This window comes from Xylaria bambusicola (genome assembly GCF_022495145.1).
Source record: "Xylaria bambusicola strain CBS 139988 unplaced genomic scaffold F5B22scaffold_8, whole genome shotgun sequence".
Taxonomy (NCBI): domain Eukaryota; kingdom Fungi; phylum Ascomycota; class Sordariomycetes; order Xylariales; family Xylariaceae; genus Xylaria; species Xylaria bambusicola.
In genome coordinates this window covers 854,022-880,354 of record NW_025953561.1, presented here as the reverse complement: position 1 = coordinate 880,354, position 26,333 = coordinate 854,022, and the positions used below count along the sequence as shown (strand labels likewise).

Sequence of the window (26,333 nt, the reverse complement as noted above, 5' to 3'; positions counted from 1 at the left end):
GGGAAGAAGGACGATTAGTTCGCTTATTGTATCACGCTTCTTCTTAGTTCAATCATTACCGTATTACGCGAGCGAACAACCGAACATGCAGATCACCTACGGCTATGGTAGAATGCCTTGCAAAAATCCTCCATGATACTTCATAAGACATACAGCCTCATATTGAATATTAAGGAGATAAGCCTGATTACACGTGCGCGGGTCGTAGCAGTCAAGAGGTGAGGTGTATGCATCGTGACCAATTGCCACCGCTCCAACAGCAGCCCCTATCTTACGTAAGCATCCAACAGGATACTCGTCGGCCCCTATTTCGGATCACGTCGTAGTCATTGATAACCGTTAAAGCTTCGCAGTCCATTTTTAAGGTATTCAAAAGTAGGCTTCAGCAATTTATTCCTCAGTACCAAACTTTAGTAGTTAGTAGATAGATATGTAGCTTCAATGAAGTACAGGTTACCGCTTCCGAAGTATATAAAGCATTTATTTTCTTAAATAGAAATAACAGAAAATAGAGATCTCGATATATCTATATATCACCATTTATTCACCCATGTATCCATGTATCTATCTATTTTCCTTCTCTCTCTTTAACACCCTCATCGCCAGGACTCACCCCCTTTATTCCATCCTACCGCTTCGCAGACCTTCCACCCATAGAACAAACCATCGCCTTAATCCGTTCCTCATCAACCTTCGGCAACTCATTCTCGCCCTTCTCCATCGGCGCAGGCAGGAATCCAATGGCAACCAGATACGCCAAATACATCCCAATAGAGCGCACATTAACACTCTCATTATCCGGATCCAGCGCAGAGCTCTTATCCGCATCGTATAACTTGAGCGCCGCCATAGCCTGCGAATCATCAAGGACGGGCGCGACCGTGTTCGCGGGTAGATTCATCACGAGACTGAATAGGGGTAGCAGCGAGTGCTCTTCGTTCGAGCCATCATTCACATACTGAACGACCTTACCGCGCCAGTCTTGGTACGGCACCATCGGCAGCCGGTACCCGTAGGACTCGAGAGCGCCGATCCACTCGTTGACCGTCATTCGGGGGTCACGACTAGTAACCTGGGCCACGCCCAAGTTCACATCCGTCGCAGTAGCGAGATGCAGGCCAGCCGCGACGACAATGCGCGCGACACGGTTCACAGGGACCATATTGATATCATTCGCGACGTCCGGGCGTGCGCCTACTTGCAGACAGCCTTTCCACAGCCGGACCAAGAAGTCGTCGGAGACGGAAATCCCGGACGCCGGATCTCCCAATACATAGCCCGGGCGTACAACGGCGCCGACAAGGCCCCTATTTCCAGACTCGCGCACGAGGAATTCGCTAGCCCACTTAGATTGCCCATAGCCGGCAGTCAGAGTCTTCGAGCTACCCTCCAGATCGTCTCTCTCGCTGATTCTGACCCCGTGGTATTTTGGAGACTCTAGTGTAGACGTCGAGCTGATGAATACGAGCCTCTTCGCCTTCTCGGCAGAAGAACAAAGCCGGATACAATCTAGGGTACTGAGCACATTCGCTGCTCGCATGCTCGAATACGGTAGCATCCAGTTCACTTGCGCCCCGTTGTGAATAACGATGTCGACGTCCCGGGCCAGGCGGTCCCATGAATCCTGGGACAGACCGAGGGAGGGCTTGGTGATATCTCCGACGACGACCGAAAGTCTACATTGCCAGCACGGTGACCACAGACCGTAAGCCTTTGTCACGGCCTCGATTCGCGCAAGACCTGACGCGGCATCTTTCGCGCGGACGTGTGCGATGACATTGGCTTTTGCCGGACCTTCGAGAAGCTCACGCAGGATATACGAGCCAAGAAAGCCCGTGGCGCCAGTTAAGAAAACAGTAGGAGATCCCCTGTTATAATCCCAATCCTTCGGCACCGATGGGAAAGACGCCGGGAGCTGCGACGCCAGGTCCCTCGCGTCGGCGGCATACGCCTCGTCTTCGGTGCCCGCATCGCCAGGCAGGGGCATCGCGTCCAGCCGCAAGCCGATAGGATCGGCGGCTCTGTCGATCTCCGCGGCAAGAGCCTCGAGGGTCTGGGACCGGAAGATGACGCTGACCTGCATGTCGATGTCTTTCCACTCGCTCCGGATGAAGAAGAACAGCTGCTGGGCGAGAACGGAGTGGCCGCCTTCTTCGAAGAAGTTGGATTTGGGAACGAACATGCGCGCACTCCGATTAGGCAGGATTTTGGCCCAGACTTTAGCTAATCGGGTCTGGGTTTCGGTCATGTTAACTACTACGGAAGAAGCTCTCCTCTTGGCCACGCTCATAAGGTCTGCCTCTTCGGGGAAAGGCAGTGCTGGGCGATCGATCTTGCCATTCGGATCTTGAAATGGAGGTGTTAGTCTGGGACATCCTCAGGCGGTTTCTCTCGAAGTTTGGGAGAGAATCTGGGATACGTACTCAAGGGAAATCTAGTAAGGGGAATTAACAACTGTGGGACCGCATAACTTGGCAGCTTTTTCGCTATGAAATGCTTGCAGTCATCAGATAGTCGCTTGAATCGTCTAAGCATCCCAGCCATCGTCTCGCATGCAATCTCCTGTTCGATAGCTTCCCCATTTTGTGGTTCAAGGTGCCCATTATGTGGTTCGATGTGATCAAACCATCTCCTGGTCTCCGGGACAAAATAGGTGACGAGAGTCTGCTCTTCGTTCTTGTCTCTCCGCACTATTGTCACGTTTTCCCGCACAAAGGGATGCTGTGACAGTGTTGCGTCAATTTCGCCCAGCTCTATCCTAAATCCTCGTATTTTGACTACAATTCTCAAGGGTCAGTAATTGTTCTGTCAGGCGAAACTGAAATGGAAGCGAATTTGAAAGGTTCTGTAAGCTGTTGAGGCATGCTTGTCACCTTAAAAGGTAATTCTAGTCTCCACGAGCATTTGGAATAAAGAATGAAATGAAATTCAAGGGTAGCTCACCTTGAGAATCGATACGACCGGTGCATTCCACAGCTCCGTCCGGTCGAACACGTCCTAAATCGCCGGTTCTATAGAGCCGATCACGTGGCCCCTTGTAAAGATTATCTGGTGTGGCCCGGTAATTGTACTTCTCTACCCATGTGGCCGGATCGATGAACCAGTTGGGCACGAACTTAGACCTGTTCAGCTCTATTATCTTCTCCTCTTCCCCACGGTAACCCTCAGCCAGTCCCCCGGCTCGGATGTAAAGCTCTCCTTGTTCTCCCACAGCACATAGCTTAGTCCTATCATCCTGGTTTACCACGAGCAGCTGCACATCCAGCATGCCCTGGCCGACAGGAATGACGTCCGGCATAGAATCCAGGAATTTCGGGTTGTCTGCTTTGCTCGGTACTTCGAAGTATGACACAGACCTTTGGCTCTCTGTTGAGCCATATAAATTAATCACGGCGGTGTTTTCCGCAAGGTCCTGTAGCCTCCTCAAGTCCTTCTTTGTAAGTTGATCACCAACGAAGTACGCGCGCCGAAGGGAGGGAAACGGAGTTGTGGCACCTCCAACCAGGATTTGACCCATAGCAGGAGTCAAGTGTGTTACGGTGACCTTGTTTTCATCCATCCACTCGGCTAACAGCCCGTAGGTAATGACGTCGACAGGCGGAACCCATAGAGATGCTCCTAGATATAAAGGTGTGAAAATATCTCTTTGAATAGGGTCATGAGCAATTCCAGACAACATTGTGAACCGATCAGCTTCGGACATAGAGAATCTCTCGGCCCTACGGTTTCTGGAGTCAGTATTCTCCTTCAGATAAAATATGAGAAGGTCTCGGGAGGTATGGCATCATTGGAATTATAACAGGAAGCTATGGCCTTGACGTGTGACCTGTTAGGAGAAAGGTGATGCTGGAAGTAACATACATCCACTGGTCTGAGTTAGTAATGATCAAAATATGGATTCAGCTCATGGTCGGAGAACATGTAAGAGCAATGAAGTCTGAAATCTGTGGAGAGTGGGGGTCAAAAACTAACCGGTGTGTAGTAGGTCAAACTGAAATGACGTCCAAGGACGGCTGGAAATATATTAGTATGGTGTATCGTTACACAATTCTAGTATTCGAAGTTATAACAACTAAGACTCCGTAGAGGCATTTCAAGCCCAAGCTTTCACGCACTGTTACGACAGTTAGCTCTGGTATATGAAAGACTATGGATCAACATGGTATGGGAGTACGGGTCCTCACCCTTTTGGTTTGCCTTCCTATATATCCACCACCATCAGCTCTGGTACATGCAGCACATGAAAAGGGGAGGCAGCTTACCGAGCCGGATGTACAGCTCAATGTCGGCGCAGAATCAGGGCCAACAGTGACATTAGGAGATTCCTCTCTCAAGGATACCTGAGCTGCTAGACAATCTTGACCATCTACGTCGCCCCCCTTCAGTGAGCCATCGTTCTGTAATTCCAATGCTGGAATAGAGGATTTGATTTTCAGATCATTCTTGATGTAGTCGCAGACGTTGTCGGCAAGGTTGCCAAATTCATCAAGAGTCCTCCGAATTGATATCAAGAAATCAGGTTTTAGGACAGACAGCAGCGTAATTTGTCTATCAGGAGGATATTGGGGGTCAAGAACAGAGACGGTGAGTCCTGCCTTGAGAGCTCCCATATACGCTACGACTAAATCGACTCTGTGTTTACTCGTCAGCGATGATCAGACTGGTTGTGAAGCGTTCCTATAAGGCTAAATAACAGTCGAAAGTCAAAAGTAGACGTACCCACGGTACGCGTAGATGGTCACCACATCGCCTATTCTTGCTCCATTGGCGACGAGATGATGAGCTAGCTGGTTGGAAGCCTCATTAATCTGACCATAAGAGAAGGACCTCTGTGGGCGTCGTGTGGTCTTAGTTTCTATAACACAAGGCCTGTCCGGGAACTGCTTGGCATTTTTGGCAAATCTGTCGTGAATAGCTACAACATGTGAGCGCCTGTGTGTCTACAGATGGTGTTGTATTGATGCTGTGGTGTCATACCTCCCCTGAAATTCGCCCAATGGAGATCAATTGTAGGATCAGGAAGCTATATGATATGTCTCGTGTTAGTCGTCCATCACTAGATACTGTAGAAAAGTGAGAGAGCTTCGCTTGGCCTACCATGGAGTTGGCCATGTTGGGTAAGTGGGATTGGGCTAGTCTTGGCGCTGTCCCCCAAGCAGGAGATGGACAGAAAGATATCCGGCGTCAAGACAGCTACTAAATATGAGATATGAACATGAACGCAAGATGCGCGATATGAAATACCGCGGCCTCAGCCGCCCGCCATTGAGAGTAATTCCATGCGTCGTGGATCCGGCCGCGCACCGATGTGCAGTAGTTTGTTTCTATTCTATTACATACCTACCTTCCCGTCGGCAAAGCGAGCGCTGGCCCATTAGCTACTTTAGCGTATTTGGTGGACTTTTAGTGTGTGTAACAGAGGGCCACAGAGGCCTGTAGTGGCCTATTTACAGGTATCTGCCCATGTGGCTCAGCAGTGACGGGACCCCACGACTGCTATACACTGCTATACACAGCTTCTTCGACTCAGTGCATCGTGATGTGATATGTGATGCGATGACCTCTAGCAGGATGATGGGATTCAGATATCAATCAATATGCCACAAGTGTTACACCTAGCGCATTTCCCAGCGCTGATTTGCTTACATGCGCTGCGTGTCGTATTAGTGTGTAACTTAGACCAAGGCGGAAGGTATGTAGTGGGTAGCTGAGCTACCAGTACTCGGGTTCATATATCATCTGTCCATGAATCTTGGACGTAATCATGGCTTTTCCAGCATTTTAATTGGAGATTCAGTCTTCATGAGTTAATTTCCTCGCTTTCCAGCCTCGTCAAGACGCTTTCCCCACGTCCCCGCGTCCAGACAAGATGGAGATAGATCTAGAGACGGGCTCATATCAAAGTCGGTCTCGACATTTCCGCTTGCCATTGCGCCAGATGAATTTCAATTCTAGACAAGCGCCGAGCGCAGACTTGAGCCGCACTGCGAAACCTCGCTGAGCGAAGCCCTTGGCACTGACTGTGCAATATCTCTACTCAAATCAATCATTCAGCTACTTTTTGGTATGCTTTTTGGTCGGGCAGTCTATATCAAATATCATCCTCCCACCTCCCGTCTTACGGGCAACGATGCGACTGCACTCCTGGCCAACTTGATGAATCCCGCCCAGCATGGTATCTTTTATAAGCCGAGCTTATCGGTAGCGCATTTCGCCTCATAAACACGGATTTTCTCTGGGGCGCAATTCGTTCCGACCAGCAATTCAAGGCTCGGTCATAACTCAATCACAGAGTACCGCACCGTGGCTACAGCAATTGACCAAGGACCTTCAGCTGTCGTCGCGGAAAGACTACCTGCCCGTTGCCATTGTCCGTCGGTTTACTTTAGTCTGCGCCCGTTGTCCGAGATGGCTACTTTCATGAGGTAGCTTCACAAGCGCTTAGCCCGGGTCATACCTAACAGGAAATTGACGACGCCTGGTGATTAGGTAGTCAACATATGTCTTATATATATGTTATTCGAGCTTGAACCGACAAGATGCTTTTATCTAGGGTCTAAGTGAGTTAAGGAGCAGTAGTGTTTCAGGTGATCCTCATACGCAATTGTGCATGGCTCTTATACCATCCTAGCAGCGCGTCGATATATCATTCGACAATCACTATACGACGTACCTATTACACTTTACTTATTCAATAGCATGATCCTGCTTACGTGAGATGGAGCAGCATTCGTCGATGAACCCGTGCAGCAATGTTAGCAAGTTTAAGGCGGATTCACCCCAGAGTTCGATTGCCAACCACGTATATAAACTCCGTAGTAGATTTAGAGAGTAATACATTTGAAGCTCGTAATTCACGAGCCTCTTCGTAGACCTCGTTGTGATACCTAGCGCAACACCATTTGTTACCTTCCCAAGTTCGCCAAGGAAAATAACGCTAACCCCTCGCCCCTCAAGTCGATAGTATAAGGTCTCAATCACATTGAACTATTTACACACCCCTCAAGCTCGGGGCTTCGAATTATCATGAGATAAGATGGACACCGACCCGCGATCACCAGTTTGCCTAGCGCCTCGTATGTATTCCGACTATTCGCGCCCGTAGACAGAATTGATTCACGCTGCCAGACTTTGCATTTCTCCCCATAGACAGCAACAAAGGCGAAATCCGGCTTCTCAAGATTGAGCTCGGGCGATATGGCGAAGTCATCAAGTGTTCGTACCGTCTTACCACCGTCACCGGAGACGTACAATATGAAACTCTCTCATACGTCTGGGGTGATCTACAAGTGGATAAAACCATCATAGTCGAAGACACAGAAGTCGGATTGACAGATAATCTCTTCAACGCCCTGACGCGCATCAGACACGAGACGGAACTGCGCCATCTGTGGGTTGACGCGCTCTGCATCAACCAGGAGGATGGCGCAGAGAAGACGGCGCAGGTAGACATGATGCACAAGATCTTCTCCGAGTGCGCGCAATGCTACATGTGGATGGGCAACATCGAGGCCTCCGCCATAGGTGTGAAGGAGTCGGAAGCTCTCGAGGCGGCAAAAGGAGCCCTAGACGCAATCCGACTTCTCTCCGGAGAAGATTCAGAGTATAAACTCCCCCCGTCCCTCACCACAAGAGACCAACGAGCGAAAGCAGGCAACGCTATCAAGGCACTATTCCAATCGCCATGGTGGAGTCGGATATGGACAGTCCAAGAAGCGACCTCGCCAAGACTCGGCACCGTGCTCTGGGGCCCCATCTCCATCCCCTGGCACTACCTGACGCAGGTCGCAGAGAGGTTGATCCAAGGGAAATGGCCGCCGGAAGACCGCTTCTCCATCTTCGACTTGTTCGAAAACTACAATTTCCTCACATCGCCCATGCTAGCTCTGATATGGGCGTCCCGCTGGATCGAGGCGCCGCACCCGCCGTACGAGATGCTCTACCGCTTCCGGTACCGCCGGTCCACGGACCCGCGGGACAAAGTCTACGTGATACTGAACCTGGTCGCAGAGGGGAGTTATCCTCTCCCGAGCGTGCGCTCGAGCGACTACGGCGTTCCCGCGGCGGTGTTATACCGTAGAGTCATGCTCGACCTGCTGCGCGACGAATATGGCCTCCGGCCGTTAATCGGGTTCCGGGGCGAGCCGAAGAGCGTCCCGGGTCTGCCGAGCTGGGTAGTCGATTGGTCGACGCCGCCTGCGGGACAAGAGAGGGCCGCGTTCTGGGAACATATCAAGTTCTGGTATAAATATACCGCGGACAGGGGGCTGCCGATGCTCGACTTGAATAATCTGACATCGCCCGAACACGGCGAGGACGTGCTGAATGTGAACGGCGTGTTCTTTGATAAGATCCTAGTCTGCAGCGACGTGATAGCCGAAAACGACGGAAGTGATCGATTACATGAAAAAGCGCGCGAGACGATAACGAGGGCAGTAGCGGAAGACCCCCGTTTCCGAATCGTATCGGAAGTCTACTGGCAGGCGGTCTTGGACGACATTATAACAGGGAATTGTGCGGATTCCACGGAGAGCATGGAGGGATCCACGGCGGACGTGTACTGGCGTCTACAGATGCTTCGACATCAGCGGCTGTTCATCACGGAAGGCGGTGCGGCGGGCTTAGGTCCGTCTGGAACGTCTGTTGGAGACGAGATCTGGGTGTTGTCGGGCGGTCGATCTCCGTTTCTGCTTGGACCGCTAAAGGCAAGTGATCCTGTTGTTAAGCACGAGGATTCATCGTATCACTATTCGTTTAGAGGGGATGTATTCATTCCTGGAATCATGCGTGGCGAAGCGGTTGATAGTAGAAAAGATACCCAACGATACGTGCATATTCATTAAATAAATTCAGATTGTCCACATCATAGAAAGATATTATTTGAATGCTGTCGCATATAATATCGAGCCTTGAGGTATACACGCGGAAGTATGTGAATGTTCATAGCCGGAGACCAGTAACTGAATAGGGGAGGGGTATTATGACGCTTATCTGTCGTGCTTGAATCAGATCTTCAAACTCAAGGGGAACCCGCGACGAACTGTTGACAGCTTCTCAAGCGCTATAACCAATTCGTCTTTTTCAATTGCACTGGTGTCCTGGAATGGAGAGTAATCCGGCTCACAGACCGTCCCAGGTTCGGGGAGTGTGCCGTTCTGGAAATAGCCACGAATGTAATTGGCGGTACATGTCGACGATGCGGCCAGAGTAGAATGCTGCATTTAAACAGTTAGCATGCCATTATATACCCGCTTGAGTGTGCTGACGTACCCCGTAGGCGTTCTGAACTAGAACAACAGATCCGGGGAACCCTGCAGAATTGCTCCTCGCCGATACTAGAGGAGTGACGTTGTCGGCGATATTATTCACATAGCTATTTCAAGACATTATTAGATGGCAACCTCTCTCGATACCATGAAACAGGGGTGAAATCAATCTCACTCACAGAATCGGGAAACTAGTATTTCCTTCAAATGGGCCTTCTCAAGGGTCAGCTTTCACTCCATCTCAAATTCTAGTATACGACCACATACCGTCAAAACGCCATTTAGGCCGTATGGTTCTGCCTATGCACTGGGTGCGAAAGAGCGCGAAGACGTCCCCATTAGCGTGGCTGATTCCTCGAAGTTGTCTCGTAAGGTCGACGAAGTCGTCTACTGTTCCGTTCCAGGGTATCGCATCGGAACACTCAATCGGTGCAGTCGCTTCGCCGTTTACTTCCTCTAGGTGAGGTACATTAGACGGAATAGTCTCCGGATAGCAAAGAGACGGCGAAGGTCCTTCAGGTTCGTCTTCGCGATAGAGGTTAGTAAGATGTATTGAAGACCGTGTGAGAGAGCATGAGTGCGAACGGCATACAACTTAGTCAAGCGTCTCATCGGCTGATTAGTAAGTTGGATAACTTACACGGCCTCATGGTGTAAAATGGACGCCCGTCTCCAGCTTCCAAGGCTGCCAACACTGTCGCGTAGTCCTTGAACTTATAAATCGGTTGGTACAATGCAGCAGATGTGAGTCGGCGAATATGTGACCAAGTTATAAGGTGCGGCATGACTGGGCCAGGAGTTTCAAGTGATCCATCCGCTGGTACGACGATCGGGTGTTTGCGAATACTCTCTAGCAGATTCTCTCGGCGTTGTTTGATCAACTCAGGTGTCTCGGCCCAAAAGTCGCACCCCATTGGCCCAGCTTTATGACAAAATTCATAGAAGACGTCCATTACCTTGTCCGTATCTCGTAAGAAGTTGATGCGGTCTTGGTAATGCCATTCTCGAATGTCGACATTGCCTAGAGCACATATTCATTAGCCACTTCACCTCTATCACCAAGCGTTAGAAACGGAGGTGTCGGAGCTCACCATCGCTAACAAGTCTCTCTACTTTATCTGGATACATAGCTGCAAAGACACCGCCGAGTACCGTGCCGTAACTGAAACCCCAATACTTGAGTTTCTCCTGGCCTAGTTTATGCATAATCTCGAGCATATCTCTAGCATGAGATGCTGTGCCCACATGGCGTAGGATATTTGATTTGTTCATCATATGCGACTCGCACGCTTGGGAGTAAGCTACTGCGCGAGCGTATATATCGTAGACAGTACCAGGATGTGCATCTACCACACCAGGATCCAGCAGATCCCATAGCTGTCTCTGCTCCGCGGTGTCCCAACACTCAATCCTCGGCATTGTAGCTCCGATGCCGCGGGGGTCGAAGGATATCAGGTCATAGTTTCGGCCGATGATGGTTTGTAAACTTGCCCCATGGTCTCTGAGGGACCAAATACCACTTCCTCCCGGCCCGCCGGGATTGAAGATGACAGGTCCGCGGTAGTCATCTGTCTCGGTTGCACGGAGTCGCATAATAGCTATGACTACGCGATCCTCGTCAGTGGGATCTAGCCAATCCATGGGCAAGTCAAGGCGAGCACAGTCATATGCGCCATCGTAGCAAGAATGCCAGTGCAACTCTGGGCTTGGCTCGATCATACTCCAGTCTTGTTCATCTGTCTGCCGGTGAGAAGCCCAGCTAGAACTCTGGCCGTTTTCGCTCGTAGAGAACCGAGGCGCATCCCCTGTGCCATGATGTGATCGATAGAAGATGAGGCCTATCATGAGCAGAACCAAAGCTGTGAGGTTTACAGGCTGCCACCATCGTGGCCGTTGTCGCACATATGCTGGCTTGGGTGGCAGCTTGAGATTGGATCCCAATTCGACAGGCTCGATCACCCGCTCACCCATTATGTCGATATATTGCCTAAAAGCACCGCAAGAAGAAACAAAGACGGCAGAAAAGATAACAGCGAGTTACGGCCTCATGATCGGATGCGGGAAAGCTCCTTATAAGCTCGATTGTCATTCTGAACTGTCCTCCCTTAATGGCTAAGCACTTCAAGAGGCTCTTTCACCGCCAATCGGCAATCTACATGTAGATGCTCATTTGCCGGGTTACCGGTGATCGATTCGTCGATAGGGCTCGGGAGCTAAATCGATACTTCCCGAGCTGACAGTCGTTGATTCTAACGAAAGACATGTTAGTGTCAAGCAGGTTACCTAAGGAGGCAGGTTTCTGCGCTGTCTTGGCTAGAAGGTGTCAAGCCAAGTCTTAGAATAGCAGGAGATCGTAGCTCGCATGTACGCTACGCCAGACTAGCGCAAAGCACTATTTACGTGGTGCATGATTGGCCCTGGCGTATCACGACTAAGGGTTCAGGGTCTCGGGCAGATTTGGGGTTTATTGGAGGCTCATTGGAACAAAATCGAGCTTGTCACTTCGGCCCAAGCCCTCTGTGATGCTCAAGGCGGGGCATATTCTCAGCCCTCAGCCTAGCCCTGAGCTGAGCTGTGAAACATACTATATAGGAAATAAAAAGAAATCATAGAGCAGGACACTGTGACCAAGGGAACAGCCCTGTTTGTAGAGGATCGCCTGGCGGTGTCGGCGTGAACTTGCAGAAGAGTTGAGACGTTGATCATACCGGGAATACTGCTTATCCTCTCTAAATGATTCAATCATTGCGATAGGTCGTCTCTGAGCCTTGACATGGAGAATTTCATGTCCATCTGCAACTCAAGTGAACAGATCTGAATTGTGCTTGGAATTCGATTGAGAGTCGTTGGTAAAGGCCTTCACGTTTCGGCCCAGGCAGAGGCATGGTATTTTTGAGGCCTAGAGACTTAGTTATGGATGTTGCTGTTTGCATGTCGCACAGACCCGAGAATTGTCACATGGGAGAGCTAAGAAGGCATACCCGGTCACACGGTGAATCTCGTGGGGTTCTCTGCTAGGCAATAGGTGGCGAGGATATCTTATCTCTAATGCCGTATCGGCAATGAGCAGTTCGTTGAATCTTACTTTAGATTATTCTTCTAGTAGTGGTATCGTCTATATCTTTATTCGTCGCATTGGAACGATAATTGCATGACCTAGAATATCACCAGTGTCAATTACTACCTACTTAGTAAAAAATGATAAGGATGCGTGTCGAACAGCGAAGGCGTATCAACTGTGCTGGTGGTTTGATTGGCACGGATATTGTCGAAAGGAGAATCATGGATTAGAACTGCAGTCACAACTCCATTAAAGATAATGTTGACCGCCAATGTCGCTGATGAAAGGGGACATCGCGTAGGCGGTCCACGGATTCGCACACAATTTGTTGGGGTATCGTTTTATACCGGGTTCCATGACTTTTCATGTCACTTCTCCGAAATTCAATTGAGAGCTCTAGTACAATGATTTATATTGTCGTAATTATTCCTCATGCGGAGTAATCTCGGCATCAGCACTGCCGTTACCCCGTCTTCCTCGATGCATCAATCAGGATCATCTCTCATCAATTATACAGTACACCCCTCCATTGTCTTCGCCTCAGGACCAGCCCAAGCTATTGCTCGCTATCTATCGCAGCTCAGTTTAAGGGCAGAGGGTGGTGACCGACGCCTCTCGCGGCGCCAGCACCATTCGAGGCGAGGCCAGTTTCGTGCAACCTCCGCGCCTCTTTCTTCTGTTCGTGTTCGGAGAGTCTGTCATCAACGCCCTGCATTTCGCGCTTGCCCTTCTCAGCAATGGTCTCGTTCTTGAGTTTGGCAGCCTGCGTTTCAGGGTGGTTCTGCTGGTTGTCGAATGCTTGATCGGTGGCATCCATCACACTTCCGCGCAGGGCATCGCCGGCACCGCGGATGCCCTTGAGGCCTGTCTTGACGTCTTCGACAATCTTGTTTGCGCCTGAGTTCGACATGTTGTAAGGTTGATGTAGGTGTATGTAGAGGTGTGTTTCGAGTGTAGATGTGCTCTGGCTGAGAGTGTAGAGGGGTTTGTAGGAGATGATTATAATATTGATACTAGATAGCTAAATTGTAGAAATCAGTTTCATCTAGAAAGAGGCCTAGGAGTTCCCTATCGTATTAATATTTGAGTCCGATGTGATATAGTGATATAGTGATAAATAGTTACGGGACAAACAAGTTGTGATGACGTATGCGCATCCAATCAGCGTTGGCCGGCAATCTCAAAGCAGTTCATTGCCTCACAAATATCCCGAAACTAACCCAATTAGTCCCACCATATGTCATCACTCCTCAGTGAGAATTCCTCCTCATTTGATGCAAAGAGTTAACATATGTGAGCTAAATATGTCCAAGATAGATAAGGAAATGATGGTACAATCTCATTGTCTCACTTAGACGCTCCTCCTCTTTGGAGTTTAGTCCTCAATAAAGCTGAGTGATTAGATTCCGAGACTTTTAGTCTAACTAAGCCAGTGTAGGCTCAACTGGGTGATTCAAATCACGCCAACTGTCACATGTTAAACATCTGGCACTTTCCATCTTATTGCGTTGCCTAAAGTACCTACATGTGTTCCTATGGTCTGTGCTGCGGAAACTTAGGATCTCAAAGAAAGTAGATTCCGCATGGTTCCGCTGCAGAAGTTGCGTGACACCATCGCCACTTACAATGTAGAACGACATCCATATCTGTCGTCGATGAAATCCCCCACCCAGCAAATAGCAAACTTTGTAGAATGAAATATGAATGCTCACTACTGCCAATGATCGCAGGTTTTTATTGGTTCGAGCAGAATTACCACCATCTAGCTGCATGTGGGTGTTGTGATGAGTATTAGTCGCAGGTACTTGCTAACTTGCCTATCACCATGTAGATATGTACACAAGTAGAACTCCTTTTTCTACTTGGGCATGATTATTCCCCTCCTACAGAGTAAACTGTACTGCAGGCCTACTGAATACATGATATGCTAGTGGTGATACATGAAGTTGATACCGATTCCCATAGAAAAGCCAAGCTGCGTAGAAGAGCGTGGTGATTACTCTATACAACTTCAAAGCTGTGACTCTGAAATCAAGAATTCGTAGCGTCTGATTCAAGTTCTTATATACTGCTGAGCAGATAGTAACATCTTAATATGTTCCGTCTCCCAAGAAAAAAAGCCCCTGATAAGGTTGGTCAAAGTGTTTCGGCAATATCTGGAGATGTAGTTCTCAAGATGGTAATAGAATTTAACTACTTTCGGTTTTGAGTAGATCATGATATGTATCTAACAATACATGTCGAAGCTATCTCTGTTAGAGTATTCTGTATACCTACAGATCTCTGGTTTCCCCTGATCTGTAGTTTGGAGAAAGTGTTCGAATCAGGGCCTAAGCGGAAAATATCCAGAGGCCCCTGATCTGGCATATATGGGACTTGTTTGTGCAGTTTATTTTCAATGTCCAATGAAAAAATCGAAGTGGTCGTGGTATACAATATCTAATGTACTGGTACATAGGGAAATGATGAAACCATGTGGAGGCAATACATAACAATTGAGTACTGTTGAATCTCGTGGCGTGTACTTCATGTGCCTTTGGTGATTTCCATGGTTTCGAGACCTCGCACTTGCCTTACACAGCTGCAAATTCAACCAGGCAACAGATACATTGCCCATTCCAGATACACGGTCAGTACATGAGAACCGACTAACCAGAGCACATGGACAAATATTCCACTGAATCACTGACCTAGATCAGTTTGCTTTTAGGAAAGTACGATCCAAGAGGCTGTCAACATTAACTGTGTCCTTTCTACATCAAATCACTTTTTGTTGAAGATAAATAGCCGTCTCTCCTCCCGCCATTGAACACACACACTTTCTCTTTCCTACTTTCCAACATTCTCATCCGCCGTTGAGGACAGCTCTGCAACCCCAACCATCCAGTTGTAAGTTTACTCTTCCTTCTTCTTAAATGTTACGATACCCCATCATCGTATACTATTTGTGATATTTCTTCCTAACTATTTAACCGGAATTGGACTGGTACCAACTAAAGCTACCGCAGAACATAACTCTATCTTCACCTCTTCCACACATCATTGCCTCTCAACATGCCTCCGAAGGCTCAAAATGACCCGCCCTCCGACAAGGAGCAGCTCACCGATAAAGAGAAGGACGTATTGAGCACGGCCTGGCTGTACATGGAGGGGAAGCCTAAGGTGAGCATAGCACCCATTCCCTTCCCTAACCTTCCGAGTCTTTCACCTTCATCTCATAAACTTACCCCCATCACCCACGCATCTTAGGTCGACTATAAGGGCCTCGCGAAGACTCTCAACTACAAGAATCACAACAGTGTTTCCAACCTTGTCTCCGGTAAGCTTCCTCGACCTTCCATATTATCCCAAAGTCTAATCTTGATATTGTAACGACTAACGCTTTACTCTTCATCTCACAGCTGCGACTAGAAAGCTCAAGGCCCTTCATCCTGGCGCCGGCGATGCTTCCCCGCAGCCTTCGCCTAGCAAAACCAACGCTTCTTCCTCCAAGCGTAAGGTTAAGGATGACGATGACACCGAGGATGAGCCAACCACTCCCAAGAAACGCGCGAAGGCAAACGGCAAGAAGGCCAAGGCCGCTGTTGCCCGCGACGAAGATGGAGAACTCGCCTATTTCAAGGGAGAGAGCGTCGATGACGGCACCGTCTAATTCTCTACGTCCATTATCTCGAGGTGGATTCTCCATGGAACTCATCGATTCGACGAGACACTTTTGACGTACAGCAATGGTTACGCACATCGTGGGATGAGTTGGAATGTATTTTTTCAGGCAGATATGGTTTCAGACTACTACATGATGATCAGATGATCGTAGATAGCAGAACACACAGATATTGTCTCACTGACATACATCAACTGAGCGATGACTAGTTGATTGTAGATAGAGCAATACACATGCCTCTTTGACCCACACTTGTTGTCCTAGTAGTAATCTAAATGGCGGCGATGACCTGCAGTAATTTCCTCTGTTTTGACTTGATGTTTCTTGTTTCTTAGAGTGGTGGTCGTAGTAGTATTGCATCTACATGCAAGCGCTTAGTACGTGCTTGACCACCCGCCCTAACAGTTAGTTATTATCATGCTTGACTCATTGACTTAGTAGATGTAGATCGGCATTGATCAAGACGTTTATCTCGACTCAACGAAGCATTAGCTAGCCGCCTTACGTACGATAGACAACAAGCCCCAAAGCCAACATCACAACATCGCCAAACAACTATTGAAAGGCGACACACAGCACAAGGTAGGTATTATACACAATCAAGAAACAATAATTCATCATCACCTCATTCACGATATTTACACATCCTTCATCAATCATGAGTTCTTTTCCTCGCTAATCAATAATCAATCATACACCGCCGCCCTTCAAACAAATCCTCCTTACGACGACTGCGTATAATCATACGCGCGCTCAGGGACTTTCCTCTCAGCCGCGACTTCTTCCGCGCCGGCCGGAACCCGTTCCTCAGCAGCAGGATACTCACTGCTCGCTTTCCCCCTCATACCCTTGTACACGCCCTCAGGTAAATCCGCACCTTTCACCCTAACAAAATCAACACCCTCTTCTCCGCCCCGCCCAGCGACACCGCTCCGTTCCTTCTTCCTGTGTCCTCCGTGCGGCTTCTCGATTTCTCTGCGCTCCTGGCCCTGGATGGGCTTGCCCATGCCCCGGTACACGTCTGCGGAGGTCGCGCCTGTGAGCGTGTCTGCTGCGCTGGGCGCGTTGCCGTAGGCTTGGGCGGATATTTCGCTCTCGGAGGGGCGCGGCTGGTATGTGTGCTCCGGCGGCGCTGTGCCGGCGGGATATGTCTCTGCGTGGAACTCGGGCACGCGGTCGTTGCCGACTAGGACGCCTGGCGCGTGGCCGCCTTTTGTCAGGGGCTCTGAGGGGGGCACGCGGCTGTGGAATTCGCCTCCTGCTTGTAATGATTCGGGGTTTCGGCTGGCAGACATAATGACTTATTGATGTGTGGTGTGGGTGTATAGTGGGTGATAGGTGCTGTACAGTTGTGCGTGAATATATTGCGTAGCTTTATTTTAGAGTGTAATATTAGATATGAGTATGAAATGATTATAAATTCAATCCAACCTCGAAGCGGACGGTATGAGGTTTATATGCCAGCCGAGTCAGCCACCCACCACCACGGCAGTCACACCCATGATGTCAACAACCCACCGTTATATTGCCTGGCTTCATCGGAGTTTCTGGTGAGGAGAGCGAAGGACTACGGCGCGGATCTACAGCTTGACATCATATCACATTTCAAAATGCTGGTAGCGAGTGAAGGTGGGATGAGCTTTATGGGCCCAAGAGAATAGAGAGCAGGGTGTCGAGGCAGAAACCTCATGTGGGCCATATGATGTTACATGATCCTGTGTGATGTATGCATGATGAAGCTTAACAGTTGCAACAACGGCTTCTAGAACAGACTGGAGCATTTCTTCCGGGCTCCTGCGCGACCGCTCCAACACGCATAGCTGCATGGCTACCTACTGTACCTTGTTGTGCCTGCGGAGGGAGATGGAGAAGGGGTTAGTCAGCTCCATGGATTGGATCTTCGATCTAAAACCTTGGAGATACCGTGTGTAGAGAAAGAAGTGGCTCGGTTGACTGGGATATCTGTCTCTGTCGTCGTCTACTCGAGCTTCAGTCTTGGATGATATCATGACAATATCTGTGGCTTGAAAGTGTGTTTGAGGGAGGCTGGTGTCTGGGGCTGATGAAGTAAGTGTTTAGATACCTACTCCGCGCGCACCTATTTTTGTGCCTGAATTCGTCGGCTCGAGTATGGCGATGTCTTAGAGGTAACGATGCCAGTACTCAACTACGTATATCGAAGTTCTGCTGCTTTATGCGTGCAAAGATGTATTGCTTTCTTTACAAGTACCAAGTACCGTGGCTCGTCTATTCGGTGAGCAGGTAATTCTACCCCCAATCGATAGGCATTATCGATAACCGATGATGCTTATTGGATGTGCCTTTCTACAAAGGTACCTACTCCGTACATAGAGCCCCAAAGGACGCGAATGTGGTCCAACATGGGAATTTATTCACTTTCTCTCCGGAATGGTGGTCAGCGCGGAGCGCATGCCCTTGGTGCTCAAGGCGTTTAAAAGGATGTCGAGAATTATGTTTGTTCGCGACGCAGTCGCACCGGCTTACCGCCGCTGGCACCGAAGATGACTTTGAGTAGGTACCTATATAGGTAGGTAGGTACTTCGATAACTTGGATAACTGAGATTATGGGGGAAGCACCCATCTCATCATCAATAACAAAATACAATCACAGTCCGCAATGATTGGCGTGGCCCAACGTTTTGCCCTTCGCCCGCTGTTGGCGCCGTCACTAATTCTTCGCCGTAGATTTTCAATCAAGGCTATCTACTCATCGTTTCCCACAACACTTTCATACTACAGCCCGCGTCCCAAACTTTGCTTGTACGACGAAAGCGAGGCCGATGACCATCCAGATGATGTTTGGGATGATCGAGTCATGCTGGAAAACGGGATTGTGTTTCCGAGGGCTACGCAGAATCCATGTAGGTCAACGAGCACCGTCTTGAATTAACGAAGGCACTGACAGAGGTAGCCGTCTCCAATGGTGCTGTTATGTTTCCCAACACGGTCTTGATGCAGCAACTCTTTCGTCGTAACTATGATGACGCTCTCGACCGCGAAGAAGCCGGCTCAAAAATCGAGACGCCCTATGTCTTCTCCGTTCCCAAAGGCACGTCTGCAGCGTGCGCGTACCTGTATTGATGATATGTGCTCACTGTGAACACTCAGGCACACCGATACCGAGGCATCTCATTCTAATCAATGAATTCGTTTCACAGTTCTCCCTCCAGCCAGCCCATGGCATGCCTCTTGAAGGTAATTGATCTACCGTCAACAGCCTCCTGAGAGTAATCAATACTGATTATGATACAGTCCTCAACGAAGCGCTTAATGACTTCTACAGCTTATACGCCCGCAAAGAGAAAGCAGACACATGGCTGGATAATCACCCATACCACCTTGCAATCGATGATTACAACGATGAGAAGTGGATGTCTAAGCAGTGAAATCAAAGCCAAAAACACCCGGTCCTACAGCCTTTGAGTGACGTGCTGTATAGGAATGATTGCTATGAGAATAAGATTTGTATAGTGTGACAAGGGCTCGTATAGAGGGCTTGGAACTTAGTCATATTCATTAATAATCTACTAGGGGTCTCTAGGGCCTTGATCTCTCCCTCTCTCTTTCTCCTGTCCTGGAGCGGGAGATTCTGCAGCTATTTATGCTCATTCAGGCCTTATACAATCTGTGACTCCCTTCTGTCTGTTGGGCATTCATGCCTTGACTGTTGGTCTTCTTGCAGCTAACAGATTGTCCTTATCCAATCGCTTATAGCCTCACTTTCCTCTAGGGGTAGTATCGGTTATCTTCGGTTCTGAAGTCTTAGCCGTGTGACATATAGATACCCGTTTCCTTAACCTAACTCGAAATATAGTCTGGATGACTTGAGCCATATCGTCAAAGGTCTATTTAATCACTATTTATACCAACATTATGATTGATATAACAGGGGCAGAGAACCGGACCTGGAGCTGATGCCATTCACAGCGAGCTATAATGATGTACTAGGCTTGCAATACTCCTCGACGAACAAATCCCTTCTTGGCATTGGCGGCTTGACTTGGCTCTATTGCAATTGGACTTCTATACCTGACCTCCTAGGTCTCACTGATCTGTTTCATAAAGCGAAGTCTGCATAATCTCTCTTTCAACATTACCTGCATGTTTCTCGAAAATCATGAATAACCAGCATTTCGCTCGGGGGCCATAGGCGAGCCGCATGCTCAGCTGTACGCGCGTGTAACAACGGAAGCAAGGATTTGATTGGCTTGCCATCTTAACTGTGCCGTTGATTGCAGCTTGAATTCCGCCGTGTTGGCTGGTGCTTCTGTTCTGTACCTCATTGCAAGTTGGTAGCCGACTCTAATATAGCACGAGCATCCCTCGCAGCTTCAGCTTAGCTAACGTACGATCTTGCTGTATGTATGTCCATATACTAGTATACAGAATACAGAGGGAACGAGAAACAGATAACTTAACAAGTAAGTGTCAAGTAGGTATGTCATAGAGATCTTAGTGTACGTGTTAGGAATGGACGGTGTTTTTGATTGCTGGTGGTTGGATATACTGGCTCTTCTCTCCTGCTCCCTTAGAGATACATTTCGTCCTAACCCTAGCTCTCTTAGTTCCTCCTAACGTTTCAAGATACTACAGTCTTCCGTATCCTCAATACCTCAGAGATATAGTATTCTCTATCAAGTTTACCTACTATGCCTCGAGTTTCGTAGCGTCAGATATAAGCGCGGCGCTGCTGGTCAAGATGTGCCATTATCTATCTCATATGTTCCATGATTTAATTTCATTTATTTGGTCAGGGGTTTCAGTAGATAGACTATTGCGGCGTGCGACGTTTGCGATCGGCATAAGTATGGTCATCAACCTCAAGAAGAGCTCGGCAGAAGAACGCACTGCGTGCGCTGACCTCGGGAGTGTAAGTAAAGTCACTTCTCAGGTAGGTAGGCTTCTAGCAAAAGATTAAAGTTTGGACCTCACGTCTTAACAATACGAGAGGCAGCGAGATTTAAGTTATAGGGTTTCCCACAGCACCGCAATCCCTGGAAGGATCACGCTTGCGTTAGCATTCGCCGGGGCTCAGCGAACGAACCAACAAAGGCCTCATGTGCAGTCATGTCCATACTTATTAGGTAGATAACCTATTGAAGGGTTGCCTGCCAATAAAAGTATAAATAGATTGGAGTTGCCGGAATAAGCTGGCGCTCTTAGTGTGCACTATTGCGGTAATCTGAAGGTGGCCAGACCACCATCCAGGTAGTACGGTAGGTCATAAGTACCTACAGTACAGTCAGCCCGTATTCATGAATACCTACCTGGGTTAGGTAAGGTGTTCAAGAGTATGTAGGTAGGTCGGCGCCCTCATGTTTCTGTTGGTGGTAGTATAGTCGAGGCACCTGAGCAGACCTGGATATTCTACACTCATGGTGTCCTCAAGTAGCAGGTTGGAGTTGTAACGTTGTATGCTATATTACAGGCCGGCTGTCACCAGGTTGCAACTTGGAACCCATTACGAGACATTTAGAACACCCGCTACGAGGTGTTGTAGGTATGAGTTGCCGCATCTGAAACAGAGAGAAAGCTAGGTAGGTGGCATGCTAAGGACCTGGGGATATTGAGCATAAATAGTCGCAAAATGCCCATTCACACCACATTTACAAAACGTTGTACTTGGTGTACCACGGTGATTCCCCTTGGCCGCAGAGGCGATCGTCGCAGCTTGATCAAAATGGCACCTGAGGTTACATCAGTCATGACCCCCGTCACTACCGTCTTTATAGTTGCCCTGAGGACAGGGGAATGCTAGTAAAGGCCCCTGTAGGAGCGCTGTAGGCTTGATTGGCCCATCGCTTCCAACTCTGCAAGTTCAGTAGCCCAGAGATCCTCCGTATTCCACCCGTATTCTAAATGTACGGTACCTATTCTACCTGCATACTTACCTAGGTAGGTATATTGTATGTATGTGCAAATCAAAGGCACAGCAGCAGCTACACCACATATGCTGGAACTACCCGTTACTTGGGGATTGCAAGCATTGGCTGCATAGTACAGTAGACACGAGAAATAAGTGCCTGTACTGAACAAGCGAGACTTCAGCTTCAATAGCTTGGGTTCTAGCCTGGCCCGGCCTGGCTCTAACAGCAACGAACAGTCCTAGCAGAAACACTAGACATGTTGGTGAAATGCTTGTTAGAGAAGCTTGTCCTGATTCGGACCGAGATGACGGCAAGAGATCGGCCTAGCTGTATCAGCCAGGTGGGATTGTTGCCTGTCTCGGCTTGATGGGGACTGTGATGGTTCTGCTGATGGGACGATGCCATTAAACTAACAGGTACTAATTGCAGGGCGGTACTTATGCACCACGCCATGCGACACGCTATTTGCTCGTATCGAAAAGAAGAGCCGAAAAAAAAGAGTCGAAAAAAAGACGGTCGGACTAAACCCAGCTTTGTCTGCCCTGCCATGGTCCAGTGTTGATGGCTGGCGTCGAGCGGCAACCAGTCCGTCCCTCTTCGTCCACATCCAGACACACACCACCCATCCACCGCGCCGACCGTTTGTCTTGGTAGTGTACAGCCTCAATCAATTTCTTGCCTCAGTTCTTGCCTCCATTCTTTTCGCTGTATTGTACCGGTATTGTATGTACGAGAAAGGCGCACAGCGGCTTTGCCTTACACCGGATACCAACCCACGACCCACGACATATGCGACCAGGTATCCCGCTCGAACACTCTTACATCATTGTTAGACAGTGTGCATCCAACCGAATCTGCCTCTGAGGAACCTAGGCTAGGTAGATCAGGAGATAGATTACTTACCAGTCCTCCCACGTTGATGTGTCTGCGTGTCATTCGGACTCAATCCTCAAGTCGGGTGAATTCACCAACTCCATCCCCGTCTCCCCTCGACCTTGACGCCTCTCTTCTGCAAGTTTATCTTTCAGATCCCCCACTCTCCCCAAGTGCTTAGGTACGCCTGTCCAAGCAGAGTACGACAACTCGTCAAACGTGAGACGGCACCGCCATTGGGCCTGCTCGCTTCTCGACACTTCTCGAGGGCTGTCCGCCTCTCTCGTATTGACGGTGCCGACGGACGAGACAGCCTATCAACCCGCCATACCGGAACAGCCTACACACACCTCCACACACTACAAACAAACATAGAAACTGCTCCGTTGATTGGTACTGCTTCTTTGTCTCTACCTTATTGACCCACATCCACGAGCCGCTAGTACGGCTCCTCATATTAATTCCCACGAACGCTGTTCCTGTTCACACGCGGCCACCATGAGCCGTCGTTACTCCTACAACTCCGATGCTGGCGAACGCGCCCCTCTAGATCACTCTCCCTACGCCCTTGCCGACACTCGCGCCGACACCACACTTCACTCACCACAGCGACATCCAGCCTCAGGCCGTCCCATGTACGACGTCGACGCCTCTCAGCCGCAATACGAAGACGAATCATTACCCTACAGAGACTACCCTTCAAACCCACCGCCGCCGCCAGCACATTCAGCTCGTCCAGGTGCCCACCCGGACTCGTCTTTTGCCCGGTTGCGCCAGGGTAGAGCCCAGGGCGGCGCCACACAAGGAGTAGTGGCTTCTTCAGCAGCCCAACCTATACTACCCTCACAGCGCGAATCTGTGGAGCGCACCTGGGGACACGAATCACAGCCAAACAGTATCACCCCCGGCGCCGATAACTTCAGCGAGGCCGCCGCCGGTGGCATCCCTGGTCTCGCCATGAGCGTTGCAGAACGACACGCCCGGGAAAGCGGGCTCGAGGCTATGAGAGCTACGCAGCAGTATCAATCACAACAACAGCAACAGCAACAACCCCCGTATCCCCAAGTCTATCAACGGACACAACCTCAGAATACCTCATACGCGCAAGCGCAGCCCTACGGGCATGATCAACCCTATCAGACTCCAAGCAACCACAGCTCTTCGCCAAATTTGGTACCGCCCTTTGCCGCCTCTACTCCCACGCGGAGCATGAACAGTTTCCAGAGTGATCCATTTCGAGACCCTCAACTGGCTTATGGTCAAAGGATGGACCCGAGGTTAGGGCAGTTCAATCCCAACGACATCGATGACGATGGTGATGACGGTCTCGAATACCGACGCTCTGCGAGAAATAGCATGTTGAGCTTAGGTAACTCGAGTGGTAGTAGAGCTGCAAATAACAACGCCGCTGCCGCTGCTGGAGCTGCTGGCGGCGCAGCAGCAGGCGGTGTTCTCGGCGGTCTCATAGGAAGGAACCGGAATAGTAGTGGCATTAATTACGATCCAGTACAAAATCCGTCAAGTACTGCTTACCAAGGCGGCGCGCCCGGTGAATATGATCTCGGTGCTAGGGCAGAAAAGTCTGAGTGGATGGCAAAACAGAGCAGCAGCAGAAAGAAATGGAAATGGATCATCGCTATTGTCGTTGTGCTAATTGTGGCCGGCGCTGTCGTTGGTGGCGTGTTGGGATCTATGTACGCGAACAAGGGCTCTAAATCTGGCGAAAGCGGCTCCCAGGGACAATCGGCGGACCAAGACGTTGCACAGAACGGAGATCTCAACATCGACTCCGACGAGATACAAGCTCTACTCAACAACCCCAATCTTCACAAGGTGTTCCCAGGAGTGGACTACACTCCTATCAACGTGCAATACCCCGATTGCAAAAAGAATCCCCCTTCCCAGAATAACGTGACCCGCGACGTAGCCATCCTCTCGCAACTCACCAACGTCATCCGATTGTATGGAACTGACTGCAACCAGACCGAGATGACGATCCATGCTATAAACCAGTTGAAGATGCAAGACGAGTTGAAAATATGGCTTGGCGTATGGCAAGATGAGAACAACGAGACCAATACTCGTCAGCTGGATCGTATGTGGACCATCCTGGATCAGTACGGAGACAAGCCATTTAAGGGGTTGATTGTCGGCAACGAGATTCTTTTCCGCGAGCAGATGACAGCGTACGAGTTGGGAACATTGCTGGATGACGTTCGCACAAACCTCAGCAAGCACAACTGGGACCTCCCTGTAGCTACCAGTGATCTCGGCGACAAGTGGGACTCTAACTTGGCACAACTCAGCGATTATATCATGGGTAATGTCCATCCCTTCTTTGCAGGCCAAGACGCCAAGGAGGCAGCCGCATGGACCTGGACCTTCTGGCACAACAAAGCAGGCTCCTTCTTCAAGTCCGACGCTGAGAAGAACGTTATATCAGAAATCGGGTGGCCGACGAAGGGCGGCAAAGACTGTGGCGAGGCGGAGACGTGTGATGTCGGAGCCGTGGCTAGCATCGATGGGCTTAATACCCTGCTCGACACCTGGGTCTGCCAAGCTTTAGACAACGGCACGAATTATTTCTGGTTCGAAATGTTCGACGAGCCGTGGAAGATCAGCTTCAACGAGCCGGGAAAGGAATGGGAAGACCAATGGGGCATATTAGACGTCAACCGAAAGCTGAAGAAAGGTGTCAAGATACCTGACTGTGGCGGTAAGACGGTGTAAACACCGCCCTTGGTCAGACGATTATTTGATCAACCATTTTCACGGGAGAGGGAAATTATTGTACAGCAACCGCGCGTCATAGGGAGGGAACGCTTGTAGACAAATAACGGCATATGAGTACCCTACGAATTTTTCTCATCTAGGGTAACCGGCGTTGGTATTTTGTTGATTGATCTGATGCTATTTTCAGTTTTCAATTCATCATGTGGTCTCTTTTTATTCATTTATCCCTGGGGGAACGGGAAGGAAAGGAAAGGAAAGGACGGGAGGGCATTGTTAGTTTAGTTATGCTATATAGATACACACTAGGCGGGAGGAGATTCTGATAAGCTTAAGTACTTTGATGCGCGTAAATATGAGGCGAAATGGAATGATTTGAGGCCTTTTTTTTTTTTTTGATAGTAGATGGCAATGATATCATTGCTTCGATATATACAATCAGTGAGTGCAATATTAGCTGCGCTGTGGGGTTTTGGAATGGGATTATCTACCTATTGAGGAAGGGATGGAGATGTATTTTGATATGATAGGGATCGAGAGGCATAATAGGTACGAGGTGGTGGGTGGTGGTGTTTAATTGAAAAGGGCTTGATGATCCTCATTATTGCACGCCTCAGTGATTGAGATTTTATGAATACAAATGCGATTTACACTTACCTAGCTTAGTTCAATACCTACCTCTCTCTATATCATGATATTCTCGGGCAACAAGTATATAAATAAATAATTAATGAGCTCAATTTCCATATATTTTAAAAGAGACTTAAATAATACATTATTCGATGATAGATTGTATACGTAGTTAATGTGTATATCCGCTTCGCTTTTCATCCTTCTAGTCTTATCTACCC

General features: G+C 49.1%; 8 protein-coding genes across 8 annotated transcripts; 4 read left to right on the top strand and 4 right to left on the bottom strand.

Moving 5' to 3' along the window:
- Positions 1-493: 493 nt before the first annotated feature.
- Positions 494-5,132, bottom strand: F5B22DRAFT_595900 (uncharacterized protein). Its single transcript, XM_047974178.1, has 10 exons — positions 5,098-5,132; positions 4,978-5,023; positions 4,720-4,915; positions 4,263-4,632; positions 4,188-4,201; positions 3,973-4,015; positions 3,862-3,866; positions 2,944-3,719; positions 2,424-2,777; positions 494-2,346 (listed from the first exon to the last, which is right to left on the bottom strand). The coding sequence occupies exons 1-10, from the start codon at positions 5,110-5,112 to the stop codon at positions 629-631; spliced, it is 3,537 nt and encodes a 1,178-aa protein (XP_047833714.1). The 5' UTR covers positions 5,113-5,132; the 3' UTR covers positions 494-628.
- Positions 5,133-6,813: 1,681 nt separating this feature from the next.
- On the top strand, positions 6,814-9,215 carry F5B22DRAFT_547552 (HET-domain-containing protein). The gene is made up of 2 exons (XM_047972919.1): positions 6,814-7,076; positions 7,129-9,215. Exons 1-2 carry the CDS (start codon positions 7,037-7,039, stop codon positions 8,841-8,843), a joined length of 1,755 nt encoding a protein of 584 aa, XP_047833713.1. The 5' UTR covers positions 6,814-7,036; the 3' UTR covers positions 8,844-9,215.
- On the bottom strand, positions 8,925-11,327 carry F5B22DRAFT_547560 (uncharacterized protein). Its single transcript, XM_047972920.1, has 6 exons — positions 10,358-11,327; positions 9,907-10,287; positions 9,534-9,791; positions 9,446-9,479; positions 9,271-9,373; positions 8,925-9,215 (listed from the first exon to the last, which is right to left on the bottom strand). The coding sequence occupies exons 1-6, from the start codon at positions 11,235-11,237 to the stop codon at positions 9,006-9,008; spliced, it is 1,866 nt and encodes a 621-aa protein (XP_047833712.1). The 5' UTR covers positions 11,238-11,327; the 3' UTR covers positions 8,925-9,005.
- Positions 11,328-12,754: 1,427 nt separating this feature from the next.
- Positions 12,755-13,367, bottom strand: F5B22DRAFT_595896 (uncharacterized protein). Its single transcript, XM_047974177.1, has one exon. It carries the CDS (start codon positions 13,235-13,237, stop codon positions 12,908-12,910), a length of 330 nt encoding a protein of 109 aa, XP_047833711.1. The 5' UTR covers positions 13,238-13,367; the 3' UTR covers positions 12,755-12,907.
- Positions 13,368-15,381: 2,014 nt separating this feature from the next.
- On the top strand, positions 15,382-15,979 carry F5B22DRAFT_643864 (uncharacterized protein; the record flags this gene model as incomplete). The annotated part of the gene is made up of 3 exons (XM_047978339.1): positions 15,382-15,489; positions 15,577-15,646; positions 15,729-15,979. 3 exons carry the CDS (start codon positions 15,382-15,384, stop codon positions 15,977-15,979), a joined length of 429 nt encoding a protein of 142 aa, XP_047833710.1.
- A 314-nt stretch (positions 15,980-16,293) lies between these two features.
- Positions 16,294-17,438, bottom strand: F5B22DRAFT_547421 (uncharacterized protein). Its single transcript, XM_047972918.1, has one exon. The coding sequence runs from the start codon at positions 17,284-17,286 to the stop codon at positions 16,714-16,716; it is 573 nt and encodes a 190-aa protein (XP_047833709.1). The 5' UTR covers positions 17,287-17,438; the 3' UTR covers positions 16,294-16,713.
- Positions 17,439-18,629: 1,191 nt separating this feature from the next.
- On the top strand, positions 18,630-19,398 carry F5B22DRAFT_643862 (uncharacterized protein; the record flags this gene model as incomplete). The annotated part of the gene is made up of 4 exons (XM_047978338.1): positions 18,630-18,873; positions 18,924-19,051; positions 19,171-19,207; positions 19,265-19,398. 4 exons carry the CDS (start codon positions 18,630-18,632, stop codon positions 19,396-19,398), a joined length of 543 nt encoding a protein of 180 aa, XP_047833708.1.
- A 3,484-nt stretch (positions 19,399-22,882) lies between these two features.
- F5B22DRAFT_547407 (glycoside hydrolase superfamily) lies at positions 22,883-26,219 on the top strand. Its single transcript, XM_047972917.1, has one exon. The coding sequence runs from the start codon at positions 23,251-23,253 to the stop codon at positions 25,480-25,482; it is 2,232 nt and encodes a 743-aa protein (XP_047833707.1). The 5' UTR covers positions 22,883-23,250; the 3' UTR covers positions 25,483-26,219.
- The last annotated feature ends 114 nt before the right edge of the window (positions 26,220-26,333 follow it).

Bases quoted from the DNA above. Each gene is read 5' to 3' on its own strand.
- F5B22DRAFT_595900 (XM_047974178.1), bottom strand. The intron at 4,633-4,719 runs GTACGTCTACTT...GAGTAAACACAG, and splicing joins ACCATCTACGCGTACCGTGG to AGTCGATTTAGTCGTAGCGT. The intron at 2,347-2,423 runs GTACGTATCCCA...CTCCATTTCAAG, and splicing joins CCTTACTAGATTTCCCTTGA to ATCCGAATGGCAAGATCGAT.
- F5B22DRAFT_547552 (XM_047972919.1), top strand. From the start codon at position 7,037: ATGGACACCGACCCGCGATCACCAGTTTGCCTAGCGCCTC. The intron at 7,077-7,128 runs GTATGTATTCCG...TCACGCTGCCAG, and splicing joins ACCAGTTTGCCTAGCGCCTC to ACTTTGCATTTCTCCCCATA.
- F5B22DRAFT_547560 (XM_047972920.1), bottom strand. From the start codon at position 11,237: ATGGGTGAGCGGGTGATCGAGCCTGTCGAATTGGGATCCAATCTCAAG. The intron at 10,288-10,357 runs GTGAGCTCCGAC...TATGTGCTCTAG, and splicing joins AGAGAGACTTGTTAGCGATG to GCAATGTCGACATTCGAGAA. The intron at 9,374-9,445 runs GTGAGTGAGATT...GTCTTGAAATAG, and splicing joins AATACTAGTTTCCCGATTCT to CTATGTGAATAATATCGCCG.
- F5B22DRAFT_595896 (XM_047974177.1), bottom strand. From the start codon at position 13,237: ATGTCGAACTCAGGCGCAAACAAGATTGTCGAAGACGTCAAGACAGGC.
- F5B22DRAFT_547421 (XM_047972918.1), bottom strand. From the start codon at position 17,286: ATGTCTGCCAGCCGAAACCCCGAATCATTACAAGCAGGAGGCGAATTC.
- F5B22DRAFT_547407 (XM_047972917.1), top strand. From the start codon at position 23,251: ATGAGCCGTCGTTACTCCTACAACTCCGATGCTGGCGAACGCGCCCCT.